Source organism: Nannobrachium achirus (genome assembly GCF_963921795.1).
Source record: "Nannobrachium achirus genome assembly, chromosome: 18".
Classification (NCBI taxonomy): domain Eukaryota; kingdom Metazoa; phylum Chordata; class Actinopteri; order Myctophiformes; family Myctophidae; genus Nannobrachium; species Nannobrachium achirus.
This window is the reverse complement of record NC_137825.1, coordinates 23,255,460-23,280,450: the sequence shown is the minus strand read 5'-3', so window position 1 is coordinate 23,280,450 and position 24,991 is coordinate 23,255,460. Positions and strand designations below refer to the sequence as shown.

The following is a 24,991-nucleotide window of genomic DNA, read 5'->3' as shown; positions in this document are numbered from 1 at the left end:
TTTTATTTTGCCTTACAGCGTGGCCAAGCTTTGTCTGTATGTCTGTAAGACGCCTAAGGGTGAAAAGCGACCTCGCCCTAAAGGACAAGGTCTGTCTTGGCCATTTATGGATTCTGTCGTCTGACATCATACATACAATCCCTTTTATGCCCATATATGGAGATCCCTGCTCTGAGTATCTGACATCACTGTGATGTCACCTGGGATGTCACAGTGATGTGGAAGCCTTTTGTGCCCATATATGGAGATCCCTGCTCTGAGTATCTGACATCACTGTGATGTCACCTGTGATGTCACAGTGATGTGTCAGGGGAACCACAGTGTCAGGCGTTACAGACAGATAGACGGACAGAGATACGGTCAAGCTGTGACGCACATACTAAACTGCGGCCTACGGTCGGTCGCAATTATCTTGGCGTTCAAGGCTCTGCACATTTGTTTTCTCCCTGCTCAGCATTAGACAACCATCATTAACCATTAAGAGCAGGGAGGTATTAGACATACAATAACAATCCATCCATGCATAACAGAACTAATAGCAGAGCCCACTAGTGGTGGTGGTGGTGAGAGCAAAAGGGCACATACCAACAATCCAGGAACACTGACAGCAGAGGGAAAATATTGCACGATGTGTGCATTCACAAAATGCACACATAGTAAATGAACGTCGATTGATAAACATGGAACAACAAGGCCACGCGTTGGTCTTTGTTCTGGGTTGCTTGATAATATAATGAAAAAAGGAAAGTTCATGGCACTTCCTCTGGCCTTCCACTTGAACTGATTCATTCCATTACATCTTATTGATAATATTGCATTTTGCATGCTTTGATGTTGTGTTATCATTGTTTTAGAAATAGCAGGTGTCCCTTTCTTTCACATGGCAGATACATCTATATCTGTCCATATCTCATGGAGCCAACAAACAAATTGACTTGGCATAAACGTATTATGTTTGATATTAAATATGCTTCGCATATGCTGTACAACAATACAGTGGCACGACCTGAACTATAAAGCAACGGAACAGCTTTGGCCCCTTCAGCAACATGCCTGGGGCTTCCAATCCAGCTCCCCTCAGCCTTGGAAAGCGGAGCCATGTTGGTGTAGGCCCTTAGGCTTAATGTCAACAAATTAATTATGGATTCACCCAATTAGTTCACAAACTACTCTCTGTGTTTGAAGGGAAATGATCTCCCCTAAATGACTTGCCTGCTCAGGCTTGGCCCCACTGTGTATAGTGGCTCCCTCGGAAGTGTGTGTGTGCGTAATGTGTGCTCGTCGGCGCATTACTCTGTGCCATGTGTGTGTGCACAGTGTGCAGGTGGGCTGACCTTTTGAATTATTCACTCTCTCAAACTAGTCCACTGGTGACTCTCTTTAAGTCTCTTCCCCTGCCAAACTCGGTCGCTTTTCCAAAAGGAAACCCTTCCTTCCTCCTATCTGTTCTTCAGTCTTAAGACATTGACATGATGACACGAGATCTGTAATAAATAGTTTGTGAGCGTGCGAGGCCCGTCTCCCTATTTGTTTAGCGCGGGAGTCTCTCAGTGGGGACCCCCTGTGGTGCCGGAGCGACGCCTAACAAAGTAACTAATCACTGCATTCTAATGCGAGCTTGACAGGGGCGGCTCCCGTATGTGCTTACCAAACCAAATTATTTTCTTATTTCAGCAAAGTCAATTAATCACATCGGAGACAATTCTGTTAAGTCTTCCCTCTTCCAGCAGGAAGATGGATTGCAACAGTGCCAGTGTTATCATTGCGTTTCATCGTATTACAAGATGCCGTGGCGAATTAATTCAATTTGACTTCTTCCTTTTTCTTTCTTTTTTTTCTCTCTCTCGCAATCCCTTGTTGGCGGCGTCTTAAGCCTGATTTATACTTTGGCGTATGATGAGTTCGCATATGGCCGATCTGTCTACAAGCTCACAATGCAGGGTGTTGTGAGCTTGTAGATCGTGACGTGTAGATCGGCAATTTTGGGCCATTTGTGTGGCACACATTGGCGCCGTTTGACGGACCCTTAATCAGGCATTCGTTCACGGGCCTGAGAACTAAACCGATTCGCCGGGTTTCACATGTCTTTGTGTCAATGTATTGCATGTCTCATATTATGTACGCATTTTTGCTTGTGTCCATTGTGTTGCCTTATAACATCCCCCACCAGCTGCCCTCCCCCATCCCACATCCCCCCTCCGCCCCCGCCCGCCCATCCCGTGCCCCGCTCTGCGACCAAGGCGTGCGCGGGAGTCACGGGACAGTGGCTCTCTCTGTGTATCGCTGACATTGAGGAGACCGTGTGTGCAATTGTGCTTACAGACAGGGGTGTCGCACCAAATTCTGGGCCCCGGGTACAAGGATTCACTGTGGGGCCCCTGTGCTTTAACTATTGAAATATAGCAGATATACAAGCTCACAGTGCGGCACCGAGTGCCGCGCTGCGAGCTTGTAGATCTGCTATTTTTGAAAAATCATGAAAATCTTTGAATATTTCAAATCATTCTAAGGTTTTTTGAAAAATCTATGTTTCGATGGCAGTGGTTCTCAAACCTTTTCATGTGAAGGACCCCCAAAATGGTATGTATTTGGCCACGGACCCCCATCTCAAAATATTTAGTTCCAGGGACCCCCCAGAAGCAAAATTTGAGTTACAAATGTTCGCTTAAAAAATACACATATTCAAAGATTTGCACACATTTTCACGACTTTTCAAAAATAGCAGATCTACAAGCTTGCAGCGCGGCACTCGGTGCCGCGCTGTGAGCTTGTATATCTGCTATTTTTCAATAGCTAAAGTATAAAATAATTAAGGCCCCTCCACCACCTTGGGCCCTAGTAACTCAGTCCCACTTTCCTACCCCTTGTGACGCCCCTGCTTACAGAGGATCTGTCCTTGGGATCATCGGGGGCGGGTGGCGTGGCGCGGTGCGGTGGTGGGTGTGTGCGGGGGGGGGGGGGGGGGGGGGGGACAGACAGAGGGGCCCGTCACAGATATGGATTCCTGCGCTTTAACGTCGTCGGCCTCTCTCTCTCGCCACACAAATGTTTCTCTTTTCAGTGAGCCGTGGCCCCCGCGCGCGGGGCGGAGTTTTATCGATCATCTGACTTTTTAATGGCTCCCAAATATTAAGATTCATGTATATGACCCTTTGTGTTTGGACTTGAGCATGGGAAATACCCCCCTTTCAGGGCCTGCTATAGCGCCAGCCAATGGCTGCTTTGTTTCAATTTCTTTAGTTATTTTATTTCCTTGCTGTGATGATGGTTTTAGTTTGAAGAAAGCTCTCGTTGGGAGTGGGACAGTTTTTCTCCCCAGTTCTGCATATCATTGCTGTCGAGCAGAAACCTTGTACTATCTCAATTTTTCCTTCTTTTTTCGTACATTAGTGCCCTAGTTAATCATATAGGTGTCACACAAAATGTGTGAAAATAGCAGATCTACAAGCTCTCAACGCAACACGATGCAATGTGCTTTAAAATGTTTTAAAATAATAATTAAAAAAGGAACGATTTTGGACATAACAAGGTTTCCACCCGACAGCAACGATATTCCCCATTGCTGCCAGGAGGTTTTTTAAAGAAGCATTAGGGTGTGTCCTAGTCCTACTCCTACCTGTACTTTAACTTTTTTTTATTTACATTTTATGTTTCATGACAATACAGTCTTATGGCTTCAGCCACACCAAAATACCTAGAGTGGAATCCGCCAATGCATCTCAATGAGAACGAGCGTTTTTTTGCAGAAATCCTCTACTGGCCTGAAACCGCTCCATTCTCATTGAAATGCATTGGCGGATGCCGGATTCCACTCTAGGTATATCTCTAGCCTATCTCTGTTATTATCTTGTCCAACTTGTTTTACATTGTATTGCTGTGTTGTTAGCCCATTCACAGTAACACGCCACATCAACATTCTGCTTCCACCATGTATGAGTGAGTGACAAATAAACCCTCCTTGATTCTTTGATTACGGCTGCTATACTTCCCCCGGCTGGCATGAGGAATTTATTCTGTTTATTTAATCTTTTTGAGTAGTTTGGACTCGGACTTGGATAGTTTTCTCAGGAAGAGATGATGGAAGGACAGAAATGGAGGGCAGGGAGGGAAGGATGTTGGCCCCTGTTGAACGCTCAACATGAATATCTGTATTTTCCACTGCGTCTCCGTCCCTCCCTAATCTCTCTCTCTCTTTCTCTCCCTCGAACACGGACCTTGACAGTTGTGGAAAAGGGCCCGGGTGATTGATGATGCTGCTCAAGACAACCTGAGAGAGAGAGAGAGAGAGAGAGCGAGAGAGAGAGAGAGAGAGAGAGAGAGAGAGAGAGAGGGAAAGCGAGAGACAGAGAGAGATGGATAAAAGTGAAGGCAGAAGGATGGATGGATGGATGGAGTGAGAAAGGAGTTCAGTGAATCAAGACAGTGACACACCGTTATTAACCACTTACTGTAAGCCAGGGGTCTTCAACAGGGGGCCCGGGTCCCCTAGGTGGTCCCCAGAGTTACTACAGGGGGTTGAACCCTATAGCGTCCATATTCTGAGAACTTCAGCCAAAAATAGCACATCTACAAGCTCACAACGCCTCACAGATCGGCTATTTTCGGCAAAGGGCTTTTATTTGGTGTAGAGGGGAAAAAGAGCAGACTACTGAGTGAAATGTCAAGTTTGTTAAGTATTGACGGTTCAAGTGGTTAAATATCTGAAAACACAAATTGACATGAATTCAAAATACTGTACTGCCAATCAATGAAACTACAGTATATGGAATCTATGAAAAGGTTATGGGGGTCCCTGCTTCATCTCTCTATCAACTAAGGGGTCCTCCTTGGCCTGAAAACGTTGAAGACACCCTGACTTATAAGCCCTATTCAAAAACGTCCCAAAATAGCCGATCCACATTAAATTTAATTTAATGTAGATCGGCTATTTTTGTTGGAAGGGCGCCACGTGCCTAGTGCTGTGTGGTCCGCTCGCGTGGAGCTCGCTCTCTTCTCCCCCGACAAGAGAAAACGGTGCAGACGCAGAGATGTGCTGTGAAATAACAAGGCTCTTCGTAGCCTCATCAAATAATTAGCGTTGACACAGAAAATAATATAGGCTAATCTGATCCGACCGGGGTTGCAGTCAGAACCACTCTCTGCCTGCTTGGCGTTGGAACTGCAGGCACAGAAAACCACTCGGTTTTTCGGCTGTCATTGTGTGTGTAGGTGGGCTCGCCGCTCGGGGCCAGCGTGGGAACGCGGGGTGTGATGATTACTCGTTCTCGCATTATCTCTCTCGCTCACACACACGTGCACACACACACGCACGCACACACACACACACGAGGGCTGTCGCACCAAATTCTGGGCCCTGGGTACAAGGATTCACTGCGGGCCCCCCATGAATGTTCTTCATATGGGGAGGTGGGGTTTAACCCATTTAGACTGGGAACGCATTATTCCGCAGTATTATGTGCTTTAACTATTGGAAAAATAGCATGCGAGCTTGTAGATCTGCTATTTTTTAAAAATCTTGAAAATGTGCGCAAGTCTTTGAATATTTCAAATCCTTCTAAGGTTTTTTGAAAAACCTATGTTTCCCATCTCAAAATATTTAGTTACAGGGACCCCCCAGAAGCAAAATTTGAGTTACAAATGTTCGCTTAAAAAATACCTATATTCAAAGATTTGCACACATATTCTGGACTTTGCAGAAATAGCAGATTGAGATATACAAGCTCGGTGCCACGCTGTGAGCTATTTTTCAATAGCTAAAGAATAAAATAATTAAGGCCCCTACACCTTGGGCCCTAGTAACTCAGTCCCACTTCCCCCCACCCCCCTTGTGACGCCCCTGTACACACACACACACACACATTTCGTAACACATAACGGGGCGGATTGACATGTTTTAGGCCTAGGTATAGTAAATGTCTCCACTCCCCGGGGGTTTGGTGTTGGGTACATGGACCCAGAGACTGGGGCTGTGTTTGAGATAACATCTTTACTCCAGAACCACCCAGGGTGTCTCTATAGGGTCCAGACCTCACCGCCCCACCCGATAAATCACCCTGGCTGAGCGAGACTTAAGGTCGGCCTACTTTCGGCTCTGAGAGATTCATCATAAACCACTACTACGGAGGAGGAGGGTGTTGTTGTCGCTCCTAAACTCGCTGACCTCTTCCTCGTTCCTCTTCCTCCGTCCTCGAGAAGTGAGACTACAAAAGAAGAAGCAATGACAACTTAAAGTAGCAACTTTGTCTCGGTGCTCTCTGGCGTCGCTACTAGTGTCCCAGCACATGAAATAATGTCACAGCAAAGATGAGAGAAGCTATACTTGATGTCACAACAGAGATGAGAGAAAAGTTTGCGCTCTTGTTGAATTGTCCATAAAAAGTGGTTTCCAGTCAGGTGCGTATAAGCCAAACAAATGATCAAGAATGCACACTAGAGATGGGATTCATGGCTTTGAAGTGAACCGGATCTCTGGGATCCGTTCCTTTCAAAGAGCCGTTCAAAAGACTGGCTCATTTTAGTTACTAGTTACTTTGTAGATTTTGATTATAATTATACATAACTTCAACCCTATACAGTATACATTTATTTTGGACATATATAGGTACATTATATAAAATAGCCGATCTACAAGCTCACAATGCGCCGCATTGCGACGCATTGTGAGCTTGTAGATCTGCTATTTTCAAAAGATGGAAAACCTGTGAAACGGGACATTCTGCATAATGAGTACTTTCTACTGTTAGTACTTTAAGTAGCTACATTTTGATAGCAATACTTTTGTGCTTTTACTCAAGTAGGCTACATTAACATTCCAAACTTCTACTTGTGGCAGAGTATTTCCACATTGATTGCAGTATTGATATTTTTACTTCAGTAAAGAAATTGAGTACTTTTTCCCACCACTGTTCATTAGAAAGGAACGGATCCCTACTGCGAACCGGATCCCATAGTTCATTTCATATTCAAAAGACTCAATTCGTTCGCGAACGTCCCACCTCTAATGAACAAAAGTAATGTCCACAGAGGTTTGGCAGATGCAAAATGAAAAAGGTGTAAAGGTGTCTACTGCAATGTAACATTTAATCCCACTTGTGTGGTATTAATTTTATTTTAATTTGATGTAAATCCTGCCCACACTCCAGATTTTTGCGGGAGGGGGGTGTTTTTTGTTATTTTTACACCCTTATAGGCTACTGTACCAGTGCAGAAGATATGCACAAGCTTCTGTTTTCGCTCTGTCAGAACAGATGCCCTTGCATGTATAATTAAGAGCATGTCTGTCAAACAATGTCACTCAAACCCTGTCAATTAAAGGCCGCACCATGCATGCCCACCCCGCTGTGTTCACGTTTCTCTGAAAGCCGCCCTGCCCGTCTCACAAAGTGACGTGCGATGATTACGTTGCTCGAAACGAGGTTCAGGTGCACATCCTGAACAGGGGCGTATGAACAACAGCAACCTCCTTACTCCTTAGTTTGGCCTCATTATATTAGCAAAGGGTTTTTCTAGTTACAGTTCTTTGTTTTGTTTTGTTTTGTTTTGTTTTGTTTTGTTTTGATTGATTGATTGATTGATTGAATATGTTATTGACAGTACAGGTGATACAGTCAAAGGTAAGGCTAAAAGGATGACACAAAAAGCCCCAGGGGGCTTGTTTCCATTGTGGTCCAGATTGTACTTAATTCATAATGCTTATTTTGGTTGGCAGCAGTAGAATGCATTTTCCAGCCATGGTTGTATGTGTTTGCAACCCTATATTCATTCTGGAGCAAACATTCGGCGAAAATATAGCTGACCACAGCATGGTGCATTGCGACACGTTGTGAGCTTGTAGATCTGCTATTTTTGGCAAAGAGATTTGTGGTCTTGGGGGAAAAAGAGGTGGCATAGTATAGACCCCCGGGGGACGGCCCCCTTCAGTGAAGTGTATATAGCAAGGGTCTTCAACTGGGGGTCCCGGACCCCTAGGGGGTCCTCAGTGATACTACAGGGGGTCCTCCAAATCTTTGAGTGATAGAAACCTTTTTCTCCTTTTTTATATTAACCACTTGATTGATTGCGACTTGATTGATTGCCACTTGCCTCCTTATTCTCAGAACTTTAGCCAAACATAGCAAATCGGCTTTTTTTGGCAAAGAGGTTTGGTGTAGAGGGGGAAAAAGAGCAGACGTAAGTACAGAGTGAAAGGTCAAGTTTATTAGGTAATGACAGCTCAAGTGGTTAAATATCTAAAAAACACAAATTGACATGAATCCAAAATACACTGATGATTGTGCTGTCAAACAATTAAACTACCGGTATATGGAATCTATGAAAAGGTTGTGGGGGTCCCTGCTTCATCTCTCTCAGTCTCAACTAAGGGGTCCTTGGCCTGAAAACATTGAAGACCCCTGGGTTAATGTAGCCTCGTACCCGCCCCTCTTCCAGAAACCATAATCCTCCTGGAGAACGGAAGTTGGTCGTTTACTAGGCTAGGGTTAATGTGTGGCTGTTGTACAGTGTTACAGTCATGATAGTGTGCTGGTGGTGGTGGTGATGGTGGTACTCTCTGAGTAGATGTTAACTACCCTCTAATGGACAGAATGTGTCATTACAAGACACTCTGTCTGGCTCATCAGTTCCATTTACACAAAGGCTTCATTTCTGAAGACAGATAAAGCCTCCCTTATGAATTGTATGAATATGAATTGTGCAAATCTTTTCTTATGTTTGCTTTGTTGAGCGTTTTGCTCTTTTCCTGGATGTGTCGGGATTTCCGCCGCCGCCTCCTCCGGGGGAGAAAGGGCAGAATGGTGGTGAGTTGAGTGAGGAGGGGGAGGGGATGGGGGGGGGGGCTGAAAAGAGACATGTTGGAGAGGGAAGCAACTCAGAAGAGCACTCAGCGACAGGAAGAGAGGAACTTCCAGAGCACGGGTGCTTTGTCACTTTTAGAGCAAAAAGGGCACTTTGTCACCAAAAGTGTGTGTGTGTGTGTGTGTGTGTGTGCGTGTGTGTGTGCGCGTGCGCGCGCCCATGTGTCCCTGAGATGTTTATAGCCTGTAGCTTCCTAGACTCTGTGCAAAGACAGTGACTTTGTAGTGAAGGACTCTTTAATCTTTCCCTATGTTACAGTTCATCTTGTACAGCTATATCAATCCTGCGTTCCACTGCGCATGTATGTGTGTGTGTGTGTGTGTGTGTGTGTGTGTGTGTGTGTGTGTGTGTGTGTGTGTGTGTGTGTGTGTGTGTGTGTGTGTGTGTGTGTGTGTGTGTGTGTGTGTGTGTGTGTGTGTGTGTGTGTGTGTGTGTGTGTGTGTGTGTGTGCGTGCTTATCTCCTTGTGTAGTTAAATCGTTTACAGCTGTCTCACAAGGTTTTTTTCAAAAAGGGCACTTTGTCACCAAAAGTGTGTATGTGTGAGATGTTTGTAGCCCTATAACCTGAGATTTTTTACAAATCAAAAATACTATGTGAAATACTTACCAGGATACTGTCTCCAGGATAGTATCCAGGTGACAGTATCCTGGTCAGTATTTGACCAAGTATTCTATGTATTTTCGCCCATCTCTGCCTGTAGCTACATAGACTCTGTGAGGGGCAAGTCAGTGACTTTGTAGTGAAAGGAATCTTTCCCTATGTAACAGTTTATCTTGTGCCGGTATATCAATCCTACGCTCCACTGTGTGTGTGTGTGTGTGTGTGTGTGTGTGTGTGTGTGTGTGTGTGTGTGTGTGTGTGTGTGTGTGTGTGTGTGTGTGTGTGTGTGTGTGTGTGTGTGTGTGTGTGTGTGTGTGTGTGTGTGTGTGTGTGTGTGTGCGCGCGCGCATCATCTTGTGTAGTTAAATCGTTTACAGCTGCGTCTCACCAGGTTTCTCTCCTGTGTGCGCGTGCATGAGTGCTCGCCTGCGTGCATGAGTGCTCGCCTGCATGCATGCGTGTGCGCGTTCGTCTGTGTGTTCATGCCGCTGACCTGTATGTTAATTAGATATGCCAGGGTTAGATGCTATGATGATCCGTTCGAGCCACTCGTACTAAAACGCTTACAAACCCATGATACCGAAACGTCAACACATGTTAGGTTTAATTTATTGTCTTAAGATAAAAGTGATGGATAATATCACAATGAGAATTATTTTCAGCCTTTCTTTTGTTGATTAGAAATAATACAACCTTAAAGCCCTTTGCACACAGGCGCGTTTATCCGCACGGATAAAACGGACAGTTTCATTTTTTTAAAAGAAAACAATGATTCTCTACGACCTCATGCATACCGGCTCCGAATTAGCCGTGCGACAAGTGGCTGCGGCCGTGCGTTTTTTTCTCGATCGAACCCAGATCGAACTCGATTCGTGCGTCTTGTCGCATGCGGTAAAAAAAAAACATCACTCCTTTTATGACTCCTTTTGGGATCCGCAGCGCCGATTCCTCACAGCATTGCACACCAAATCCACACCAAATCCAATCCAAAAAACGCAACTGTCCTGTGTGCAAAGGGCTTAAGACCCTTGATACCTGTAGTTAGAGGTAGGGATGCATTGTTTTGTGTGAATAGTTGGAAGTTATAGAGAGTCTTTACTTGAAGTTTTTGTGGAAGTATTGAGTTCTAAACAAAAGGACCATAGATTGGCTCAATATGAAACAAAGATTGTTCTTGGCACTCATTTGCACTTGGGAAAGCCATCCCTAGAAGACACATGGTCTTGATTCTATTCACCTAATCAGGATGTAATTACATTTTGAACTACCAGTTAGAATTGAAATATGGCAACCAACTGTACCATGTGTGTCCTGTGTGTCTTCCAGGTGTCGTCTGGAGGCGGAATGCCCCGGGGACCGTTGCTGCTGCTGACAGCGCGTTAGGATCCTCGACCCCCCCCTCCCCCCCTTCCCCCCCTCCCCTGTCGCTCTCTGTGGCTGAGGAGGAGAGGTTCCCCCCCCTCCCGCCCCGCCCCCGTCCCGTCCCGCCGCGTCACGTCACCGCCGTGCCAACGCCAACATGTCCCTGACCGACAAACACAAAGTGAAGAGGCAGAGGCTGGACCGGATCTGTGAAGGTACAGAGAAGGACCCGTATCTTATCTATCTATCTATCTTATCTCGATCTCTCGATCTCTCTCTCTCTCTCTATCTCTCTCTCTCTCTCTCTCTCTCTCTCTGGGTTTCTCAGAGTGGGTGCCTTGACGCAAGTCCAGCGGTGCTTCAGAATACTTTTATAATATTTGGAATTTTTCAGTCTACAGTAGTACACCAAAAAATAGACGATCCATGAGCACACAACGCGTCACCACGTGATGCGTTGTGAGCTTGTAGATCTGCTGTGTTTGGTGAACGTTCCCCCCCCCAGAATAGGGATGCTAGGGTTTAGGTGGTTAAAACACCAAGTATAAAAGTGATTTTCAATCTGTCCTCTACTACTAAGAAAATCAAGTTTTCCTAGTGACACAGTATCTATCTTTCTTCCTATCCTTCTGTTTCACTCTACATCACATGTCAGTGCCATCGCCTTTGCTTTGTGAAATCTCGACGTTCACAGTGTCTTGTGTGTTGTTGCACCCTGTTTGACCTTGTATTCACTGTGTTGGAAAGAGGTTTGTTGCAGCCCTGTGCCTCTCCTTTTGCCCCCATAAGGGAGTGTCATGATGATACAGTGCGCTCCCAGCATGTCACCTTCTAATGGAGTGCTTGCGAGATGACATGACACCCCAGATTTCCAATGGAATCTTTCCGTCAGGTTTTTGAATTGAATAAAATAAGCTAAATTACCATGCTAGGATTGTGCTGTTCACACGTTTTGATCATCTTTACAGATCAACACGTTTGGTATTATTTTTTAACCACACACGTAATGAATATATTTGAACGAATCACTCATGAACGACACATCACTACTGTATTCTTTTGGGTGTAAGTGGTTATAATTAAGCAAGGGGATCCGTTGTGACTTCCAGGTTTTACGACTACAAACTCTATCATTCTATTGTTATATGATCACAACCTGGGGACCCATTATTATTTTTATTATTGATAGCCGATCCCCATTGATCACAATCTGCTCCCGACTTACTGCACATATTCCAGGAATGATTGAGTAAATGTTGACCTCATCAACAGACCGTTATCTGGATGTACTGTAAATGAGATTACAACATCACTTGGCTTTGTGTGTGTGTGTGTGTGTGTGTGTGTGTGTGTGCACGCGCGAGTGACTCATGCACAGGCCTGTGACTCACCATGTGCCAGTAGCAGACCACAAGTATCTAAACCAGAGCTATAGTATTACTATGGGGTTGAATTGTTTTGTCCGCGAGCACACTTGTTTGAAACCATCCAATCTGTAGCCTGTGTGTGTGTGTGTGTGTGTGTGTGTGTGTGTGTGTGTGTGTGTGTGTGTGTGTGTGCGTGTGCGTGTGCGTGCGTGCGTGTGTGCGCGCTGTAGCTAGGTCACCGAATGGTCTGCAATAGTATCGCATCAATATGGGCCCTTGGAATGGACTGCAAATCCTGGACAATCTTTCTTTTATATAGCATGGGAAGCCCTATTACTGCACAAATAACTACTGAGCTGCATCAGGGAGGGACTGGGGAATGTGTGTGTGTGTGTATGTGTGTGTTAAATCCACTTGTTTCAGTATGTTCCTCGCTAGGTGTCTGCGTGGGCCTTGTGCTGTGTGTGTGTGTGTGTGTGTGTGTGTGTGTGTGTGTGTGTGTGTGTGTGTGTCGGGCTGATACGTCCTGAGGTAGAAAATCATCTCTCTGCTCTCCCCGGTGTCTGTGGATCCCCGAGAGGCTTGTTAAGCTGTCGGGTCCTCCTGGAGCCCCGGCACACGCATGGGGAGAGGCAGAGACATGACCGCAGCGCTGGAAAATGAAGCGAGACGCACCATTACCCCCAGTGCCTCGCCTGTTTGTTTTGCACCGATGTGATGTAAGCGCCTCCTCCTCCTCTGTGCTGCTGCATGTGAAGCCCGAGCGGGGGAACATAAATGCTGGCCTGGCACATCCTCCTGTGACATCACTGCGTTGTTTTGGGCCCCGGGAAAGCCTACCTACTGCCCATAGTAAGGTCCCTTTATTGGCCAATGTAATATTACATGAGTCAGATTGTTGAGTGAGCGGCCAAGGAGGTCGGTTTTGGAGCCATCCGTAGTTGGACTTTGTAGTTGGTTTCTGTACGAGAAAAGAAATGTAATGCATCATCACTTAAAAAAAAGAAAAAGTATGGCGTCGTGGAAGGAGCTAAGCTCCAACATCTGGCTTTGTCCGATACGAAGCGTCCCGAAGCTTGGCCTACATCTGGCCTACATCTTGGCACAAAGGGCTCAAAGTTTGTTGTACGCCCAGGGTCAAGCTTTGCGGGATGTTTAATGAAATTAACTCATAAGTAGCACCACTCACTTCTGGGCCTGTCCTCTAAAAATCGACGAATCGACACGTTGTTTTAAGCCCCGGGAATCGACGCCAATTGTTTGAGTCGAGGCGAAAATTATATATTTTTATATCACCAGTTAGCCTACTACTGCGGTGCACTGCTGGACTGGTGTCATGTACTTCCTATGAGAAGTAGCAATTGGCGAACAGTTATTTATTGTCTTGCACCAGCGTAGGGGTGAAAGTGAGACGGAACGGCCAGAACGGTTCAGAACCGCCGCTTCGTTAAACATTCGGAGCCGGGAAGGTGTTCCGTTAAGAGGAGGGAAGCACGCTGTCAAAATCCCATATTAAATAACCTGCCACAGCACAAACGCACGTCCACGAATTAAACAATCTTCTAAAGTCAAATTAACATACACAAGTGTAGGCTACTAGTTACATTTTCTAATTAAAGTGCTTCTGAATTGTTCCAGTGTTGTAATCCATGATGAATGATTGTGTTTCGCTGTGTTTGCGTCCATGACATGTCCACACTGCTGGCTCTAGCGGGAGCTGTGCCTCCACCTGTTTATGATCCGTTTCTGAAATGAATCCGTTCTCGACACTGACTCATTACTCTGTCAGTGCTCTGTGTCCCGCGACTGCGGACTAGATCCCATCGTTCATTTAAAAGAGCCGTTCAAGAGAGTGGAATCGTTCGTGAATGTCTCATCTATACTGCACGCTGCCGAGAGACGGGGCAGAGTTGAAACAGCGGAGATGTTTTATTTGTACTCTATGGTTGTACACTGCTATGCAGATAACATTTGTGCTCGCGGGGTTCCGACAAGATGGCGACCGAGTAGGACGCGTTTGTTGAGCTCTGTGGAGGTGCATAGTTTTCACATTTTTTAAGCCCATTTTTTACTGCCTTTATAGTTCTTTTGAGACTTTAAACGCCCAAAACACTGGTGAGCGTCTGTTTTTGCAGCTGTTTCGTGTTTCATGCCGAATACGATTAACACGAGGTCGAGGAGTACCAGGTCTCCGACCGCAAACGCCGACAACATGGCCGGCGCAATGCAGGGCGACGCTGACGCTCCGGTTACAAAGAGCATGCTGCGCGAGGTCCTCAAGGAATCACTGAAAGAGTTTATGGATGGTTTTATTCAACCCATGATGCTTGGCTTGGAGAAGAAATTACTGAAGAAGATTGATGACTTCGGAAAGGAGCTGCGTCCTGCAGTCGCCACGCTGAACACGACCGTGGCTGAACAGGGGGAGGCCATTGAGAACTTTGGTTCCTCCATGGACAGTTTGCAGATGTGTATCACTGAATTGGAGAGAAGATGTGCTAATCTGGAGGAGAAGCTCGTCATAGCAGAAGACCGGAGTCGTAGGAACAACATAAGAGTGATTGGGATCTCTCCTGGGCTAGAAAAGGCTGACCCAGTGGCCTTTATCCAGTCTTTTTTGCAGAAAACATTCCCCGACGAGTTTCCCGACTCCCCCCCGGAGGTGGATCGTGCTCATCGGACCGGCAATCCACGTTCTGATAAGCCAAGGGCTTTCCTGGCAAGGATCCATTTTTTCCGGGTAAAGGAACGCATACTCCAGCTCTCCAGGAAAGCAGGCCAACTGACATACAATGGCAAAAAGGTGTATATTTTCCCCGACTGGTCTGCTGAAACATCAAAGAGAAGGGCAGCTTTCGGGCCAGTAAAGGAATTCCTACGTTCCATCACCGCGGAAGGGGTTAAATACGGAATAAGGCACCCGAGCAAATTCTGGATAACCGTGGATGAGGCGACTTCTACTTTCAACTCACCCAAGGAAGCTCTGGCCTTTTGCAAGGATAAGTTCAAGACTCCAGGTGCTGCGGACGAGACTCTAGCTACGCAGGATGATGAGACGACAGTTACAGAGAACTAACTTTTACCAGGGACACTTTTGCTTTCGTGATCGCGTGCTTTCAAACACATTCTGCCGATGTGATATCCTTTTGCCTTTAATGGACTGTTGGTAAGCTGGCTGGGACTTTGGAGATGACTTTTACGCAGCGTCTTTCTTTCCTCACTCTCTCCTCCTCCTCCTCCCCAAAGGGTGAGTTGTTAATGTAAGCCTACTTATTGTTTTGGACTCATCATCTGACTTGACGTTGTGTTTTCAAGTGTTTCGTTTCATAATACCTATTTTATTTGTTTTATTTTTTAACAAGATCTGTAAGCAGATGGGTGTTACTCGTTTTAATTTAGGTTACCGCAAGGAGAGAGGATTTAGGGCTGCTAAAGCTATAAGCATAATTCACTGTCTTTTTTGTTTGAATATAATGGACATTGTTCTTGTTATTATTGTATTCCTTTTCTTTGCTCTTATTGAGCGTTGTGCTGCTTACTATATAGGTCTAGAGGGTTTTATCTCTCTCTGTTAGGCTTTGTCTAACGTGTTCCGTGTCGCGGTTCGGACGGAGCCTGCTCTCTCTATCGTCTTCCCTCTATGTCTCTCTATCTATCTCGGCTTTCCCTCTCTCTCTCTCTCTCTCTCTCTCTCTCTCTCTCTCTCTCTCTGGCTCTCTCTCTCGCTGTGTGTGTGTGTGTGTGTGTGTGTGTGTGTGTGTGTGTGTGTGTGTGTGTCTTTCTCTCTCTCTCTCTCTCTCTCTCTCTCTCTCTTTCTGTTAGGTAATGGCGGCTATGTTGGTTGTTAGTTTATGGTTCGTTTATGCCGCCTAAAACGCTACTTTTTCGGGTAGGAGGGCGAGATTGGGCTTTGGCCTTTGTATTGAGTAATGTAGCCTACTGTTTAAGGTGAAACAGATATAAATAATATGGTCTAAATTGTGAAGGCTCCGCGGTTCCAGAGACCACTCGCTCTCCCGCCCTTTCTCTATGTCTCTCTACCTATCTCTGCTTCTCCTCTCTCTCTCTCTCTCTCTCTCTCTCTCTCCCTGGCTCATTGACTCGTTCTTTTTTTTTCCTTTTTTTTCTAATCTCAATAGCTGGCGGATGTACGATCTCGTGGCGCGTTGGCTCTACGTGCTTGTGGATCCGCTGTCTGGGGGGGGGGGGGGGGGGGTAGTTATTTACCTACTTTACTTGTTAAAATGTTAATTTACTTGTTAAAATGTTAATTTCTTGATGGGGGGAGAGGGGAGCTCTGTATTGGGATATTTATTTTGTAGTCGTGATTGGGTAGGTTCACTGTTTGAAGTATGGTAGTTTACTGTTTAAGACGGAAACAGACTTAACTAATATGATTGACATTTATCTAAGTTTGCACTGGCCTTTTGGGCATGTACAGGGAGCTGTATATGGCGCAGTATGCATTATGTGTGCTGTGTTGTATATGGTTTCCTGATCATACATAACTGTGTTTTATGTAAATACTTATGTATACAGACTTTTCTTTTCTTTCCTTTTTTTTCCCCTTCTAATTAGTAATTGTGGTTTGTATGCATAGATGCATGGGGGGGCTGTATGTGGCGCAGTATGCATTAACACTGTGTGTGCTTTGCTGCATATGGCCCCCCGGATGTGCTTTTAATTTCTATTTCTAACTACATATGTAAGTGCATATATTTTTATATCATATACACTGATTTCCTTTTTTATTTATTTTTATTATTAATATTATATTAGTGCCTTGTCGTGGTGACAGCCTTATTTCCACTTATCTGTCACAAGTGTTTGGTTATTTGCATTAGCGTGGCTTATAGGGCTTTATCACATTCTAAGTGGGCCTAATGCTGGACTGATTATTATTATTACAGTTGTTATAGTCCCCTCAATTTTTTTTTTTTTTCTCTCCCTTTATTCTTTTCTTTTTTCTCTCCCCCTTCTTTACTAGAAATGTTAACATACCATTCTCATTTATTTAAGTGATATGAAGTGGGGAGATTGATCATAATTTGAGCTGATGGAATGTTTGAGAGCTATTCAGCCACAAGAAGGCACTTTTTTGTTGTTGTTGTTTTTACTTTGGTGATCTGTTATATATTTACATAACCACCAGAGGGCAATGTATGGTTACTTTTGGGCAGTTACTTGTTTGCACTCTCTGACAGAGTGAAATGAAGGTTGACTAATAGGTTGATGGGGTGGGGAACTGTTTTTGTGCACTCTGATGCTAATGGGGTTTTCCCCCTCAAGCTTCAATGTTATGTGTTTTTTTATGTTCGTTTGATGTTGCTTTTTCCTTTCTGTTCCTTTTGGGGTTGTTTTGTTTTTCTGTTGGGAAGGTTTGTTGTGAGGGACCAACTAGGAAATTCTAAAATGTTCTACTGTGCTTGCTGTGCGTATGGTTTGAACCACAATTATGACAGAATATAAATTTCTAAGTTTCAATGTAAGGGGAGCGAATATACCGCATAAGCGAACCAGCATTTTGGGGGTTTTGCGATCTAAATCAATTGACTTTGCATTTATACAGGAGTCTCATCTTTTAAAAGAGCATTCCAACCGATTGGCTAATAAACATTATCGTGTTTTAGCCTTTTCAGCTGCTTCTTCCAAAACCAAGGGAGTAGCCATATTGGCTAGACGTAACCTTAGGTTGGATTCTTTGGGTGATTGGTCTGACAGTGACGGGAGGATAGCTGTTGCTAAAATCCGCTTGGAGGGTAAAATGCTAGCACTAGTCTCTGTGTATGCTCCAAATGTTTTAGACAAAGAGTTTTACAAATTACTAACTAAAACCTTATTGGAACTGACGGATTTCAAAATCATTGTTGGTGCTGACTTCAATGCAACATGGCAACATAACCTAGATAGATCCACTGGGGTAGAAAGCAGAGAACAAGCACTAGCGTCTGCAGAACTACGTGCTTGGGCAAACTCAACTGGCTTACTCGACATCTGGCGTTTAATGAACCCAACGGTTAGAGATTTTTCTTTTCTGTCGGGTAGGCATGCTTCATTCTCTAGGATCGATTACGTTTTTGCCCCTGTTAGCTTGTTTCATAAAATTGCCAAGGTAGAGTTGCTCCCAATGTCACTCTCGGATCACAAGGCGGTGCTGTGTGTTGCTTCACTGAAACAGGTTATAGATAGAGCTCCTAGATGGCGGTTTAACACCACACTGCTGCGCGATGCGGCATTTGTAGCTCAGTTTCAAACTGGTTTGCGTGAATTTATAAATATCAATACAGGCTCAGTTGAGGATCCCAGAATTCTTTGGGATGCAATTAAAGGCTTTATCAGGAGTAATACAACCCTCTATGCGTCCACTCAGAGAAAATTAAGGTCAGCCAAACTGGTGGAATTGGAATCTCGGTTTTCTACTTTGGATAATTCTCTCCAAAATAACTTTGATGTTAGTACAGCAACTCAGAGGGAGCTAGTTAAGAAAGAAATTAACTCCATTCTCAAGCGCCGCTCAGAATTTCAAATGAAACGCACAAGGCAAAACTACTATTTTAATAGTGCAAGACCCAGTCACTTACTGGCTTTACGTCTTAGATCCAATGAGCATTTTGCTGATATTGTTAGTGTCAAATCAACAACGGGAGCCATGGTTACAGAACCCAAAGAGGTCAATGCCACGTTTCGTGCTTTTTATGATGAGCTCTACACCTCCGAGGTCATTCACGATGATGCAGTATGCAATAATTTTTTATCCAACATACAGTTACCAACCCTTAGCGAGGCGGATGCGGAAGCCTTAGATAGACCGCTCCATCTGGCGGAATTACAGGAAGCTGTGCTCGCAATGCGTAGGGGCAAGTCGCCTGGTTTGGATGGGATACCCCCTGAACTTTATGCCATCTTTTGGGAAGATCTAGGTCAGCTGATGCTAGACATGTTTCGATATGCAATTGAAAGTGGCTCTTTCTCCAGGGATGTGAATGTAGCTATTATATCATTATTGTTGAAGAAGAACAAGGATCCCACAGATTGCGCAAGCTATAGACCGCTTTCACTTTTGAATTCTGATCTAAAAGTTTTTGCTAAGGTGCTTGCGCGTCGCTTGCAGGGTTTTATGACCACCTTAGTACTCTGTGATCAGACAGGTTTCATAGGAACTAGACTAGCCTCTGATAATGCTAGACGACTATTGCATATCATCGATAGGGCTAAGGAGCTGAGGACCCCCGCCGCAGTGTTGTCGCTCGATGCGTTGAAGGCATTTGATCGTCTGGAATGGTCTTACCTGTGGGCTGTACTAGATAAAATGGGATTTGGTGCTTCATTCATACATTTTGTTAAAGTACTTTATTCTAATCCGTCAGCGATGGTCCTAACCGGTAAGATCTGTTCGCCGCTATTCACGATTGGCAGATCTTCGAGGCAGGGTTGTCCCCTTAGTCCTCTCCTTTTCGCACTTTCACTCGAACCCTTGGCTCAGACAGTGCGTCAGTCTGCAGATATTACTCCTGTTTCGATTAACAACACACAGCATCGCATTTCCCTATATGCTGACGATATTCTACTGTTCATTGAGAATGCACCACAGTCAATTACTCATGTCCTTCAAATCTTTGATCAGTTCAGTTCCATTTCCGGCTACAAAATTAATTGGACGAAGTCAGCCCTTCTACCTCTAAATGATCAGATGAGATCTGCTATCCTGCCGCCCATAATCCCAGTAGTAAGCCAATTCAAATATCTTGGCATAGATATTTTCCCCTCTCTTCAGGCTATTGTTAAGAACAACTATGGTGACACTCTAAATAAGATTTGTCTTGATTTAGATAGATGGTCATCTTTGCCCAACTCTCTCCAAGCTCGAGTTTCAATCATAAAGATGAATGTTCTTCCTAGGGTTAACTTTGTAAGCTCTATGCTCCCTTTGCCACCACCGCCGCAATACTGGAATAAGCTTCACTCTTCGATATCTAAGTTTGTGTGGAAAGGGAAACGCCCTCGTCTTAAACTTTCTCTATTACAGCGTGCTAGAGATGATGGCGGCCTTTCATTGCCCAACTTTAAATTTTATTATTGGGCCTTCACGCTCCGCCCCCTTTTAAATTGGTTTAACCCAGCAAATAAGGTTTCTTGGAGAGAGCTTGAGGAGAGTTTAGTGCAGCCTGTTGAATTGAGAGATCTTATCTATTCAAACATAACTACACATCAATGCAAAGTTCGCTTTGGACCTATCATTTCTCATTTAGTGGCAGTATGGAGAGCAGCTGAAAAGATGTGTAAGATTGATTGTAAATGGAACTTATTTTCCCCAGTGTTCAATAATCAAAGACTTTTAATCGAGGATCGCCCCATTCGCTTTCCAAGGTGGAGGGCTAAGGGGATTCGTACATTAGGGGACTTATTTGATAGAAATGGTTTACGACCTTTTCGAGATTTGTGTGACATCTTCAATCTGCCTGGAAATACCCTTTTTTTCTACTTCCAACTGAGATTGTCCATGAGGACCTATGGGGTCCCATGGCAAGCTCCCCTTAGATTGCACCCCTTCCATGAGTTTATCTGTGATGGTAACAGAACAAGAGGTTTGGTTTCCACCCTCTATGGTTTTTTATTAGACTGTAGTTATGGGCCCCTATCTGTTGATACTGTTTGGAGGAATGATGTACCAAATTTGGACCCTGACTTTTGTTGGGACACAGTGTGGTCTAACATTAGGCTATCTTCTAGAAATCCAGACCATCAACAAATTCATTTAAATTTTGTTCATCGGACTTATTTAACTCCCCGCAGACTATGTGCTATGAGGATTTTGAATAATCCCAACTGCACTCTCTGCGCCTCAAATAGTATTGGTACCTTCCTTCACATGGTTTGGGAATGCCCAAATGTGTCGTCATTCTGGAATATGGTTGCCTCAAAACTTTCAACTATTTTTAGTATTAATATCATATCTTCTCCTTCTTTATTTTTATTAAATGACGTCTCACAGTTGCAACTAAACAATATACGCAAGCGCATCTTCTTTGCTGGATTAACGGCGGCGAAGAAGATGGTAGCTACGCGGTGGAAACCTCCTCATACGTTAACGTTTCGCCAGTGGGCCTTAACCTTTCTAGATATAGTATATTTAGAGCAGTCGATAGCAAGGTTACACGGAGCAAAAGAAGAAAACATTAATATGTGGTCGGACATTGCAGATAAGCTTAAGGCTATGATTCAAGAAATCACTATATAGTGGTAACAGCCTAGCACAGGCATGCACTATTGTACATTCCGTGTTGGTCCGGGGAAAGGGGGTGGGTGGGTTTTCTTTTCCTTTTCTTGTTTTGCTATTGTTTGTGTTTGTCTGTTAATTGCATTTTTCTTTTGATTAATGTTTTACTTTTTCTTGTTCTATTCATATGTATGTCTCTAATTTTATGTTATGGAAAATAAAAATAATTGATAACAAAAAAAAACATTTGTGCTCGCTCACCGATATCACCGAAAACACCGTGTATTCAATTCATCTTAATGTAATTATGTTGACGTGGTTTAAAGCAACACTTTTTTTTTTTTTTTACACAAAGTAGACTATAAAACGATTCGTCGACGCGTCGGATTAACCCCCGCGACTCAAATCGACTTCATAAATCCTGAGTCGAGGACAGCCCTACTCACTTCACACTAGGCGTGATTTTAAGATATGTTTTGTGGCTTTTTTTTTTGCCTTTATTTGATTGTGTACTGACTGACAGGAAATTGGGAGAGAGAGAGAGAGAGAGAGAGAGATGCGGAGTGACACGCAGAAAAGGTTGTCGGGAACGGGATTCAAACCCGCAACACGCTGGCAGTCTGGATTAGCAGCCTAGGTCCCCGGACGGCTACGCTAGCCGTCCGGGCAGTCGTAACATTGGGATGCATTGTGGGAGTATAATGTGTTTTTTACTATTCGTGCACCCAAGTATTACAGGCCTCAAGTGCTCCGTGCACAAGGAGCGAACTCCAGAACGAGGCTATTAATATCAATTATCCAGACAAGTCGTAATGTTTGAAAGTTGACTCATCAAACAGTCCTCGTCCTCGTTTTCGCCTCAGGTGAATCATTGATTGGTCAAATTAAATGCTTTGCCGATTAGAGCCATTATCCTACGGCCAGCTGTTTCATTCCACTGAGTCAGACGGACAGAGTCATTATGCGGTAGTCGGGGAACGACCGCTAGTCAACTCTACTGGGCATCGGCTCAAAGTCCACGAGGAACAGAGAGTAGACTGTAACAGGTGTTGCTGTGATGCAAACAGAGATCCTTTTGCAGCGAGCGTACCTGTCTGACTTTCCTTCTCTAACTCTCTCTCTCTCTCTCTCTCTCACACACACACACACACACACACACACACACACACACACACACACACACACACACACACACACACACACACACACACACACACAGGCCCCTCCAGATGGTCGGCGCACAGGATCAGTGAATCGGGTTCTCTGGCAGCCATTGTGAGGGCGGCAAGGAAAAAAAGAAAAACACACAGCTTGCAATTTGCGATTTTGTTCACAAGCCAATGTCCAAGCAGGCAAAGTTTTTCCCACCGATTTGAGTATGGCGGGGATGATGAGGCTGCCATGGCGCCGTTCTCCGTGAAAGGGAGGAACTGGGCACGGAAGAAGGCATTTTGTTTCGCGCTCAGGTAAAGTCCCCACAGGCCCCACAGTTTGGCCACAGTTCCAACGATCGCATCTCGATTCGAGCCCACGCTTCAACCAGGCAAGAGTGGTTGGCAAACAGATGAAGCTGTGATTTGCGGGCATCTCGACTCTGTTTCTTCAAGCAGAAACTGTGTGTGCTTTTTTCTTTTTTTTTTGGGGGGGGGGGGGGGGGGGGGGGGGCTAGCCAAAAACTGTGCTCTCTCGTCACAGTCCACCTGAGCTTTGGTCGTTGTTTATGTTGTCGCCCTGTCTCCCAACATACTCATCAACATCAATGATCCCCAAACTCATCTGACGCCTGATTTGTAAAACAGATTTTATTTTTTTAACTACATGAATTCTAGCATCCCGTATCTGGGGCAAGCATTCAGCTAAAACAGCTGATCTACAAGCTCACAACACGATGCATCGTGATGACTTGTCAGCTTGTAGATGAGCTATTTTCAGCTAAAAGATTTGGTGTAGAGGGAACTAGTCTTTTAGAGCAGTGCTTCGCAACCTTTTCAGGCCGTGATCCCCCCAAAATAATATTTGAACTGGGGACTCTGGGACCCTGATAAGCACTTGGAAATTAGGATTTGAGGCATTTAGTTTGACTCTGTTCCACAGATAAATATCGTGAAAATGGTAGATCTACAAGCCCACTACAAGCCCTCCGGCCTGGAGGAACCTGATGGATGAAGTATATAGGCCTCAAGGCAGGGTTAACGATGTCAGTCCCGAAAACAGTTCTGTCAAGCAAATAAGGAGGTGATGGTGTGACTGTTTTTATTATGAGATGCTGTTAGTTAGCCTAATCAAAGCAACCACTGGGAAGGCATCATCTGTAATGCAGCGCTGTGAGGAGGAAGAGAGATAATCTCTCTCCCTCTCTCCCTCTCTCTCTTTCTCTCTCTCTGAGCCCCTGGGCTCATAAGCGGGCGTGAAGCGATTGGTTTCTGTCATCTGAAGAGATGAGAAGTGATCTCCTATGGTCCTCTGTCCCTCCCCAGCCGCGGGTCCATTCATGTCCCGTGCTTAATTTGAGCTGAACCAGTGTTTATCACGCGGCATCAACCGGATTCCGTGGCCGGGGGGCAAGAGGACAATGGCTCTCGTGGTGGTGTGTGTTTGTCTGGGTTCAGATTGTTTTGCTTGTAGACGGCGATACCATTTCCCCTGCGCCTGATTAGATTAGAGTTACACTCATGTCTCATAGAATATTAACTGAAGAATCGTATTGTGATCATTTTACCCACTTAAAGCCTCTGTGCTGGGTGTCTGGGTCCGCTAGTGTTTTCCTCTGGTCTAGATCAGATATCTTTGCTGAAAACAGCCGATCTACTGTACACAGCATGTTCACAGCAGATTTTATTTTTAATCACAAAAGTGGCATTCAAAACCATGGCAGTTTTGACTGCCGATGTCACCATGGTCCGTCGATGGCACGATGGAACTTATTGTAAAAAAACAACAACAACAATATGACATCTAACAGGCTGTCCCTTCATGTTTAACTACAGTCGCTGTCTAATTTTCTCTCCCATCAGTGATGTGGAGACAAGTTGCCTCTCTGTGGTTTTCTCCTTCTCTTTTCTCTGAGCCTCTCTTCTCTCACTCAGCTGCACACTCTCCGTCTTTCCAAAAAACACGCGGGCTGTCGCCTCTCCCTTCTGTCTGCCCCATCTGTGATGCAGCATGGGCCACTGGCTTGATAATGACAGGAGCTGAGAGGAGGAGGAGAGCGAACAAACCCAAAATGGAAGACAAAAGCTCCCAATAAATCGCCTCGCTTAAAAAACTCCACCAGAGGTCTTTTCCTGCTGGTAAAAAAAAGCTTTATAGTAGTAGGGTCTTGTTCTGCGCAAGTGACCTCCCACCCACGCTAACATGTGTGACATGCTGTGTCATGCACCGCAGAGATGCTTGGTGGGAACGGGGGGCCGTGGGTCCTTGGAAAAGCCTCTCTGCCCAGAATTGGAACCATGTGCTCTTGCGCTCAGACCCCCACCGGCACCGCCAAGCCCCAGTTCCCACCGACCCTCCCAAGACTCTTGTTAGAGTGCGGGAAAAGGCCCCGAGCCCTGTTAAAAGTTTAATACACTGTACAATCACAGTAATTGACT

General features: G+C 44.9%; 1 protein-coding gene across 2 annotated transcripts in view; it reads left to right on the top strand.

Moving 5' to 3' along the window:
• The window catches only part of ctbp2l (C-terminal binding protein 2, like), a 161,188-nt gene that overhangs the window by 42,667 nt on the left and 93,530 nt on the right, over positions 1–24,991 (top strand). For both annotated transcript variants that reach the window (XM_080746936.1, XM_080746937.1), the window contains exon 2: positions 10,782–11,032. In XM_080746936.1, coding sequence (XP_080603062.1) covers positions 10,975–11,032 — 58 coding nt within the window. In that variant the 5' untranslated portion in view covers positions 10,782–10,974. The remainder of the gene's footprint in view (positions 1–10,781; positions 11,033–24,991) is intronic.